Raw genomic sequence first — 11499 nt, 5'->3', positions numbered from 1 at the left:
AAACGGGCTAGTGGCTTTATATTTTTGATATTGGAAAAATAATGAAGTATAATTTACGGTAAACTTATAGTTTGAGTAGATGATGCTAAATCTGCTACCCCTTTTCAAGTAAAATGTTGCTAAGCCTCATTATTATCCACACGCCAAGTGAGGATTAAAATATATATTTTTTTAATATAGTTAACTTATAAGATCAAAATTCATCTCTCGACTCTTATACACTAAATTGAGCTTTGCAAAGAATTAATTTATCCTTTTATAATTTGCGAATTGTTTAGAAACCCAATACCTTGTTGTCAAAAGGCTTTCCAAAGAAGTTGTCTTCGTTTGATGTAGCCACATTTTTTGTGACGTAAACCAAGAAATCTTGTTTTGTGACGAAAGAAATGTTTACAGCTTTTTGTCTGGCCACGTTCAAAGCCATTGGATCTGCTGAAAGATCCACCTCCTGTTTTAAAAAATAAATAATTGATGTCAATATTTAATTTGTTAGTTTCGAAGTAAAATAATTATATAAAACAAAATTTTGCACTTTAATAAGTGCATTTATAACCAACTCAGATGAAATCCGTAAAGGGGGAAAAAATAAATTATTATTTTCAAAAGTCCACTATAAAGATTTTGTTACGATTTCGAATTTTCGGTATCAACGTACTTCAAAATTTAGCAAAAATTGCTTACCCCTCGTCTGAGCATGCCAATGATTCCATTCCACTCTCCATGTTTTAAAGGAACGCCATATTGCTTATCCTGAGGCAAAACAAGCCTATACCTGATTAAATTATAAACGTTTTAATAAACTGCTCTAGAATTGGCGACGAGTTCATTTCAAATAACCCAAGCCAAGTAAGCTAATTTTAATGAAATTCAATAAGTCTTCTGAACAGCAATTGTTTATTTCATTAATAAATGAACCGAAGTCACCAGAACGATATGCTTTCCCCAACTGTTGGTTATTTAAATATTAGGACTTACAAATTTCTTGGCATATATAGCCCATACGAGGGCCGTTCTTTATGAGAGACGTTCCCTACAAACGAACGTTCCTTACAAAGGGACGTTCCTTACAAAGGGACGCTCCTTACAAAGGGACGTTCCTTACAAAGGGACGTTCCTTACAAAGGGACGTTCCTTACAAAGGGACGTTCCTTACAAAGGGACGCTCCCTACAAAGGGACGCTCGTTACAAAATACATAATATATCAAAGCCACCTGCACTAGAGCTGCCTACTCCAAACTCTTCATCCTAGTTTTTATTTTTTTAAAGTCCTAGCGTTTTACTAAATTTTGAATAAAACAATATTAACAATAATAATCTGAATTGAAAAACCATATTTCCCTGAAACAAACGTTTATGTTACAATTGATTAATAGATAACCTAATTACGAAAATTTTAATATAATTTAATTATTTTGATGGGTATGGATCAGATTCGAACTCGCACATCCATTATCTAAAATTTTAGCGACCTGATGCGTCAAGCAACGCTCTGGCATACTAGTAGTCTTAAGATTAACCTTTATATTATGTATATATATTACCTACAAGCCAAGCCTTAGTATACTTGAGCTATTGAATCGAGAGTTCACCATTTGATTTTCAATGATTGACCAAAGACATTATACTTATAGGCTAGAGCAATAATTGCGTTAAATTTTCCCAACTAAAGCAGAACTGTGTGAACAATTGTGAATAATTTTATTTTTTTTAAAATAATTTCTAACTTTTATCTTTAAATAAATAAAAATTATATAGAAAGTTCCTATACAACGATTTTGTCGCTAACATCTTAGATAATTGATGTTCAATCTCCATTGTAATTTTTGAAGAAAATAGGGTTTATTTTCCCCTAGCGTTACGGTGGGGGAAGGATGAGGTTTTTATTTTAAAAACCTCGTTACCTATATTCTGAATAATACACAACTTACTTGAATCCTGACAGAAATGCCAGAGTTTCAAGCATTAAATAGTCTCTTCCTTTGACTCCAGTAATTTCGCCGTTTGACTGTTTGTGAACGCGAAAAAAGCTGGTCTGAAATGAGTGATGTAATTTCAAAATTATTTAAAGTTCTCTGATAGTTTGAACAAGATATTTTCGGGGGAAGCTACCCCTGTAGCACAAAGACTCGATTTTGGGTTGGGCTTTGGTCGAAACGTGGCTTTTGGGTCCTGGCCTAAATGAAGATTCTAAAATTCTTAAAGGTTTTTGAGATAATTCAGCGTAAAGAAGCAGCGCCAGCAACAGGCTGGGGTAGGCCTGGGCCTACTTGAAATTTTGGTAGGGGCCTCCAAAAGTCGTCTTAAGGGACCTCCAAAATTTTATATATGGGCCTAAAAATTATTTAATATCAGAAAATTTTGTAATTTGTTTGATAAATAATATATTTATTTCTTAATTTTTCCATATACAATGCCAGTGATTTGCTTAACGACACTGCTGTTTATATTCCTTCCAAAGGTACGAGTATGTTTAACGGTAGTTTATTTTTTAGTTCTAATTGTTTCGTCGCGTACCCATTTTACCCAAAAATTGCACCACTTTCTTAAAAAAAAAATAATCAATGTGGAAGGATTTGAAAAAATTGTGGTGGGGGGGGGGGGGGGCTTAAAATGGTTGGCCTACCTCCCCAAAAATCCTGGCGCCGCTACTGGCGTAAGTATGCTTTTGATACCTGTAAAAGTCGGTATGGCGACCTTACATTTTAGACCACTTGCCAACCCCAAAAAACCGTACAATGTTTAGTTATAATTTATGAGAGTAACGAAATTCAGATAGTAAATAAGTAGTATTATATCCCCTGTAGCACATTAACGTTGGGCCGCGTCGGCGAAAGCCCTTAAATGGCTTGGCCGGCCGACCTTCGGTGTTACAATCGAAATGTCCTAGGGGAGTTAGGGTCAGCCGACATTTAAAAGTCGACTCTCTGCCGACTCAAAATTTACCTGTTTCCTACACGAAAACGACGTCGGGGCACAGTCAGCCCAATCTCAAAACGTGACTCTATAAGGACTATTAACGCGAATAATAAACGACTCCGAAACGTCGTCAGTCCGATTGCATTAAATTGCGTATTTTCGCCTCAAAACTGACTATAATTAATATCAAATATCATTTAATTCGTGAGTAACAAATAAAACAGAACAGTGAATTTTCAACACAGGGCTGTTTTATTTCTATTTCACTTATCATATTCATACAAGTATATATTTCCTAAGATAACATGAAAAAAAGTGATAGAGACAAGGACATCTTTAATATTAATGATAAATTAAAACTTAATAATGATTTTCTCCAAAACTAAGTTTTTAAAACAATTTTACGGTAATAAACTATTAAATACCACTTGTATAATCGTATAAAATATAGGAAGATATTATAACCTTATAAAATAAAGGAAGATATTATAACCTTATAAAATAAAGGTACATTACCTTATATCACCTTATTTTAATTTAATAAGTTTATTTTATATTTTGCATTAAGCTCAGTGGAATAATTACATCTGTCCAGTGCAGAACAGACTACTTCAGAGTCCGACTAGATTTTAGTTTATAAACACATGGTTTTAAATTTCTCAGTACTTACGTCGTTAGTGAACAATATAAAATTAACTTAGAACATTTAAAATAAAGTGATATAAGATAATGTTCCTATATTTTAAAAGGTAAAAATATCTTCCTATATTTCATACGTTTAAAAAAAGTGATATTTATTAGTTTAATACCTTAAAATTATTTACAAAATTTTAATTTGAAGAAAATCATCTTAACTTTTAATTTATCAATAAAATTAAAGTTGCCATTGTCTATAACAATTTTTTTCATGTAATCGTGGGAAATATATACTTGTAGGTATATGATACATAAACTAGAAACCAAAGAGCCCTCTGTTGAAAAATCACTGTTCGGTTTTATTTGTAATTAATGTATTATATTGTCACATCAAACGGACAAACCAGTAAAAAGCACAACTAGTTCTTCGGACCCACGCCAAGTCGCGCCCTGGTCACCTTATGTGGTATAAAAAGCCAACACTGACCATTCTTTCCTCCTCTCTCGACAGAAAAATTACTAGCGAGATCTTGAAACTGAAAAAACCCAGGCCAGTAGCCAGAAAAATTTCGTTAAGGGGGCAGTACCTTTTAGTGTGGGGGCACATTTTTTTCTTTAGCTAATTTCGTAAAGTAACATAAGGCGCGCCGTGATATGTTTTTGGTGTTCAACAAAAGAAATGGCTTTCTTAAGCAGACCATTCTTCAACTGACCTATAAATAACGATCTAAACCTTAAACAAAGAAAAGGAAAATCTCAACGAATAGAAGTTTAAAAAACTAATTAAGATGAAGGGGCAGAGAATATTCTTTGAGGGGGAATGGACTAAATTGAAGCGGCAGAGGGGGGGCAAGTAAAAATAACATCGTGAGAGCTTTCATTTCATAGGGAAAGATCTCGACCTTTCACGGGTGTAGCAGTCATCTTCCATCTTAAGCATCCATCGTACTGTACGATTCGTACACCGTCTTGGTATCTTAGATTTAATCACGTTTATTTTATTTGAATAAATATTTTCTAATATCTAATCAATATTATAGTCAATATTGAGTCGCAAATAAGCAATTTTATGCAGTCGGCCCGACGACGTTTTGGGGTCGGTTAACCATCACATTAATAGTTGTTATAGAGTCACGTTTTGAACTTGGGCTGACTGTGGGCCGACGTCGTGTTCGAGTAGGAAACAGGTAAGTTTTTAGTCGGCAGAGAGCCTAACACCCTTAGGACATTTCGACATAACCGACGTCTGCTCGACGTTAATGTGCAACAGGGGTTGTGAATTAACATGGCTTCATATTTGTTGATAAACTGCGTAGATTGTCGCCCACTAGCCGGTAAAATAAATAGTAACAGTCTTATTTATACTTTGCAACAAACCTTTAAATTCATTTGAAGCAGAATTATCCTTTTTTTAAATTTGTCTCTCTATTTTAGACAGCAAATTATAGCCAATTTTATACAAATCATGATTTTTGTCATTAAATACAAGTATTTAGTAACTTAAATCTTTATTTATTCGAACTAGCATTGTCGTGTTATTGATAATATAGCTCCTTTTGGACATAAACCGCTCTATTTTGGTAAAGGGTGTCCTCCTTTTCACGAAGAACCGTGTCTTATCTATAGAAACGATGTTTCATAAGGCCCAATCATAATTTTACAAAAAATAAGTTTCGAACACAGCACCTGTTTTCACCCATTGTCTTGAAACATATCGCATTCGAAATCTTCTAAATGCACTTGTAAAACTACTTTATCGAACTCAGTTATTCGTTTTCACCTTGAAACCACAGTCAAACCTTTTATAGTGTATATCTTATTTGCTAATTAAGAATCTAAACTTCATTTAGTAAAAGGACCATGCGCGTGTTATTTTTAAAGAAAGGCGTTACGTATCGATAATAATCCTCCACTGTAAATACAAAATTTTTGTTTTTTCAAATCAAACAATCTTACGTTTAAAACTGCAACTGTGAAAGTAAAATTCTCCAAAGATCGCATTTCAAAGATACGCACACGTCACCAAAATCAATTGTTCTGTAAACAAAAAGTAAAACATATTACCAATCGCTTCCTCGTCGTGAATTAATTAAAAACCCATTTTACATTTTTTTCTTATAATTTGTATACTTTTTTTGGGTGGTGAACGTATAGCTATTTCTTAGTATTTCTTAGCTCCAAGGTTATCTCATACCCCATTTTGAAACGACATGACCCATTCTGTTTCAATCCAATTATGTTTGGTTCAAATAATTTTGATCGTATCATATTAAAACTGAATTTAACGCATTGTTATTGTTTAAAATGATACACATTTTGGATTGTAATTTTGGATCCAAGACCAATTTGGTAAGGTTTCGACAAATCGTTAAAATTAACGTAGAAAAAGCGGTTATTTAATTTTCATCGCGTATTTATTATTTGATAAAGAAAGATAATCATTCAAGAGATAATTCTTTAAAATATATATTTAAAGTCCAATAACTTTACACCGTACACCACCGATTTTTCAACTTTATCAACAGGTATTAGAACGTTTCTCTTTATAAGGAAGAAATGTTCTTAATAATTTATAACAAGCAAATTTCTTATCCAAATGGCTTGAAATATTTTTATCATTATACTACAATGCAGTTAATAAATATTACCTTATTCTTATAAATCGGATTTTGAGTAACTATAACGACTCGGCGATCGTTTAACGGTTAGATTTGAATAAACAGGCGTCACATAGGCCAAAATTGCTATTCTGTAACAATGCATAGAGCCGTAAACGATAGAATGTTAATTTTAATTGAGGTTGCACCATAATAAATAATTAAAATAGATCTTGGAATCTCAAGCAGTCACGCCCTAGCCATTGCCCACCTCACACAACCGATTGCTCACTGCCCACTACCCATTGCCCACTACCCACTGCCCACTACCCACTGCCCACTACCCATTGCCCACTACCCATTGCCCACTTCCCATTGCCCACTTCCCATTGCCCACTTCCCACTACGCATTTCTCACTGCCCACTACCCATTTCCTACAACCCACAACCCACTACCCATTGTCCAATATCACTTGTTCACGGCCCACTACCCCTTGTTCATGGATTATTTTTTATTATTTGATTTATAGAGCAATCGGAAAATTCAATAAACAATGAAATCGGATAATGACCTTTTTCAGAAATTCTTTTCAAATTTGACCCACCGCGTTTTAAAATTTTTGAAAAAGACCATTATTTTCGAAAAACCGTTAAATATAGACAATTTTTGTTAACATTTCTAAATCATTATAAGAGCTGATTGAAATTTGTTTCTCTTGAGAAAATGTGCTTTCCATGAAAATAACGTTTTTTACATTTTCATGCATTACATTGTACATACCCGAAATCACAAACAAATTGCATACGAGACGAAAGCTTATTTATAAATTAACCGAAAAATGATACAAATAAAATAATCAGAAAATTAACTTTTTCGGAATTAGTTTTCAAAGTAGACCCCCATAGTTCCACAATTTTAAAAATACCCAAATATTTGAAAACCCTTAACAGTCAAATGTCATTAAAAAATTTAAATCCACACTTCAAAGTGCTTTGGTGTTGAAACTTTCATGAAGTAAGTCATAACTGTCTTCACCGAAACGCTTAGTGGTACGATTATTGCACAGTCAACAAACCTTAAAACGCGGGGTATTTTAAAATGCCTCTATTTTCGAAACCTCTTTATATTTTCAGCAAAAATTAAAATTTGGTCCTCCGAGAACCACAATTTATAGTTTGTAAAATTTATTTACAATCGGTTGACCCATAGTTGCATGAGCATTTGAACCTCCGCGAAATGACCCAGTTGCAAAAAAAAACATTCTTCCTTCAATTTTGAAATGCTCCCACCCAAAACAACGGATTTTTTCCATACAACGTCGAGATGGACCTACTGCCATGATATTAGTATTTAGATACTAATCATTGAATATTAATGCTAGCACGTAGTAGAAATCCTTTTCGAGCAATTGACTAACAGAGTAATGGAAGCAATAAATTCGATTAACATTCATGGAATTATAATATTAGTCATTTATCAATCCAAAAAACATTAACCTAGCAAAAATACATTGCTTAAAGTTGAAATTTGAATATCACAAACACGCAAAAAATTAACGGTCACAAACCTTTAAATGGTAAACAACTTTTAACCATTTGACGAACAATAAATTTGGTTATGACTGTCTTGAATAATCCTATTAACTAACCCCGTCTGGTAGTGGTCGACATCAATCTAAAATATGAAATTTGTTTGTTTTCCCACGCTCACTGGCGCCGATTGTGAATTATAACCCTGGTGACGTTTCTTAAATAGTTTCACGAAAAGCACGCGAGAGTTCGATTTCAGTATTGGTTTCTACTCGGAAATGTATTCAATTTCATACTTTCGAAATGAAAACATTAAATTCTGACATGAATAGTACAATAGACATCATTTGGTTGAAGAGTTGAAAGTGAAAAAAAAAACCAAAAACCACCGTTGGTTTGAGAACAGAGAACATTAAACTAACCGAAATAGCATAACATACCACCTTTGAACTTAATATATTAACATTCTGAAACCCTATAAATTGTCAAATATTATCTAAACGTTTTCAACTGTTTTGTTACTCTTAATATTTTTCGCCGATAAGGCCTATCGGCCAAAGTATCGGGTAAAATCTAATAAATCGTAGTTTCTCGACTCCAAATTGTTTTTTTTTAAATTTTACTATTTCGCTCAGTTTTGGAAGGGTTGAAGATTTTCTGTGTGGATCAACATGTGTGTGCAAATCAAAAATAAAGATTGCCTACCCTAGATTCAAAAACAGAGCAATTGCCAGAACGAAAAAAAACCTCGTGCTCAATTGGTTACCGTAGTGCGTAATTTATAGTATTGATAGATTATTGCCATGATAACTGCGAAGCTAGTATTTTACGGCAGGAATTGGGTAAACGCTAATAATTTCGTGCAAAATGTGATTTTGAAAATAGGGTACGTGATCTCTTTTATATTTGTCCAAACCAATAGCTGAATTAAATTTTAACTGCCACTGCCAACGCGAGCCAACTAGAATAGCCGTCTTCCATGGCAAGTGTCTCCAAGTTTTGCCGTGATTGGGTGACATGCCATGTGCCCTTGATAACGTTTTACTTCCATTAGAAGCATTATCATAAACCATCAGTGCCTGCTTTATATCGTATTAAAATGTAATAGGCTATTTAAACATTGGTTAATGCAAAGGTAAGTGGTTCCGTATTTTCAATTATGATGAAATGCTTTACTTGTTTAGTCGGTGTTATAATCAATATATATATATATATATATATATATATAGGTAAGCTTTGGCACAAATTTGATGTTAAGCATAAGTAGGTGGTGCTAAATCATTTTTTGTGTTTCCATTTGTTTACACATTTTAATAAATATCGTTCGGAAATGCGAACATTATTTATTTTGGGATTGTGTGCTATGGGACCATTAATTCAAGATATCTTGGAAAACCAAACTTTTCAAAACGAATAACTTACGTTGTATATTTTATACAACTATAATCAATTTTGTACAATTTAATTCTTTATTTTTGCTAAGAGCGGGAATAAATCAATCCTTTGAAACTGATTAATAAAGAACCTTCATCTCTTTTCATTCGTTTAACATTTTAATGAGATAATAAAAAAAATGATTAAAATTTGAATTGGAATAAATATCACCAACTGATTTCTTATGAACAAATTGAAAAGCGACTACCTTGGTTTTCAAAGAGCTTACGAACTGGAGATTTTACTTGTACCCTAAAACTAACTGACATTGATTTTTATGCCAGTAAGTTTGCTTTTTATGAGAGTGTTTAATACTTTTATCGATAACGGGCGGGATAAAAGCGAAAGCATTCTTGAAGAGAGCTGCTTCATGACTATAACTTGAGGCAAAAAAAGTTTAAGGTCAATGAAATATAATTTAAGTTTAAAGCTCAAAAATAAGGTTAAAGCAAAATTTGAAATTCACTAATTTTGATCAATTATGATGATTTGAAAGCCAGTATTGATTTTCAACAAAACCATAATTGCTCTAAATGTTTTGGCAAAATTTTAGTTGTCAAGATTTTAATAGGAACAGGTTATTTCATTATTTGGAAAGTATTATACCCATTTTTTTCAAGCTACAGAAGTTATTCCAAAGAATGTAACAAAATTACATGAGCTGATTGTCATTTTAAGATAGTTCTGTCTTAAAGGCAAAAAATTAAAGCTTTAATAAGAATCAAATTATTTCCCTTATTTACCACTTATTTAGCTCTAAAACCTATGTTGTTATGTCCACGTTTATTAACTTAGGTTTATAAAAAAATATTGTTCGTTATCTGAAATACAGAAAGACGTTATTCAGAAAAAAATGTTACCTATTTTCATTGTTTTTCAATTGACTTCAAGGTTTTGTAAATTTTTCGGGTATCCAATTACATATTCAATGAAGATTCAATTAATTCTTCACTTTGATATTGCAAAATAAAATTCTAGGGAATAACATATTCCTTAGTGTCTTAATGGAGACCAAAGATTCAAACTATATTATTATTTTGTGTCTCTTTAAATACTTTAGATTTTACAACCTCTTCATTAAGAAAATTCCTACTCGTTTAAGGGTCAATTATTTCATTACACATTTCTATATGCCATTAAAAGTAAGTATTGTACTTGGGAAAACAATTTAAACTCTGATATAAATTTCACATTTTAAAATATAAATTACTTGAATGACCAAATGGACATACATAAGTCATTGTTTTACAAAATTTGATAATCGTTGGTCTTTTTAATAATACCTAAAATCATCATGCATGAAACCTCTTCAAATATTTACTTCTAATTTTCAAATCTACTACTTTACAATACAATTTAGCAGAGACGTATGCAATAAAAATAGATTTTCTATTTCCAAAATTAGGTAAAAACAATAAAAACCTACGTAAAACTATAGAACTATATACTTTAAACTTACCTTAATTTAATTTTATTACGTTTGATAATGAGCTCTCGTTGAAAGTCATTAATATTCAGTTGAACGGAAAATTTCGTTTTCTCGGTTGAGCTGCTTCTGTAGTTAGCTTGAAACTACTCCGCGAGTCTTGGCTCTAAGGAAAACTTATTGATTTGGTTACCGAGTACTGGCATGCTAAGGCACTTTATCGATTACTTATCACAAAATAGGAATATCAGTGGCGCGAAGGTTAAAATTATACACACGGCAAACTTTCACTGCTTGAGTTTGTCTTTGAATGGTCTTTATTAGCTTTCAACCTTGTAGCGTGTTTACGACGATCAAAATCGTAAGGTAACATTTTGTTTTACATTTTTTTAACCCTTTTATAAATATGGTTTGTGGTAATTATCGAACATCTATGTATTCAGTTTTCAAGAAAATTTTAGTAGTGCAGACAAGTAGAGGAACCAATTTGTTTACGTTTGGGGAATTTTCGGCTATTTGGTGCCTATTTAACCTAGCCAGCGTTTTCTGGGATTATAGGATAAGATTTTGCTGCTCAACTATTAAATATAGTTTTGGAAGAATAGTGCAAATATAGCCAGGGTTTTTCATATGAACAAAAACATTTACTGACAGGTCACGTTTTTAATAATTTATTAAATTGATATTCGTCATGCTCTTCCAATTTCAGTACTTCATTAACTTAGTAGTTATCCTTTTTGTACGTAAGAGGTAACTTAAGAGAACTCCATGAACAGTGTTTAACGCAAGAAGGCGACATTTCTTTCAACATTGGAATAGGGTGTTGAGGTTTATAATAATCGCTTACTGTCCCTTTCAATACTCGTAAGAGTACGCTCATCGCTCGAGGCAAGTACGTTTATGTTTTTGGGTTGACGAAGAAGTCGCAGTGATCTGATTGGTTGGTTGTGGTCATGAGT

The 11499-nt window shown here is 32.6% G+C and overlaps 1 protein-coding gene across 1 annotated transcript; it reads right to left on the bottom strand.

Moving 5' to 3' along the window:
• Positions 1–274: 274 nt before the first annotated feature.
• On the bottom strand, positions 275–7358 carry LOC149940401 (putative glutamate receptor). The gene is made up of 4 exons (XM_090179233.1): positions 7344–7358; positions 1930–2033; positions 682–772; positions 275–448 (listed from the first exon to the last, which is right to left on the bottom strand). The coding sequence occupies exons 1-4, from the start codon at positions 7356–7358 to the stop codon at positions 275–277; spliced, it is 384 nt and encodes a 127-aa protein (XP_090035359.1).
• Positions 7359–11499: the final 4141 nt, after the last annotated feature.

This window comes from Leiobunum rupestre, chromosome 6, assembly GCF_980474605.1.
Source record: "Leiobunum rupestre chromosome 6, qqLeiRupe1.1.hap1, whole genome shotgun sequence".
In the NCBI taxonomy this organism is placed as follows: Eukaryota; Metazoa; Arthropoda; class Arachnida; order Opiliones; family Sclerosomatidae; genus Leiobunum; species Leiobunum rupestre.
Note: the sequence above shows the minus strand (reverse complement) of the source record. Positions and strands in the feature narration are given on the sequence as shown.

Excerpts from the sequence above, each read along its gene's own strand:
- LOC149940401 (XM_090179233.1), bottom strand. Across the intron at positions 773-1,929 it reads GCATTTCTGTCAGGATTCAA|GTATAGGCTTGTTTTGCCTC; the intron begins GTAAGTTGTGTA and ends TAATTTAATCAG. Across the intron at positions 449-681 it reads TTGGCATGCTCAGACGAGGG|GAGGTGGATCTTTCAGCAGA; the intron begins GTAAGCAATTTT and ends TTTTTAAAACAG.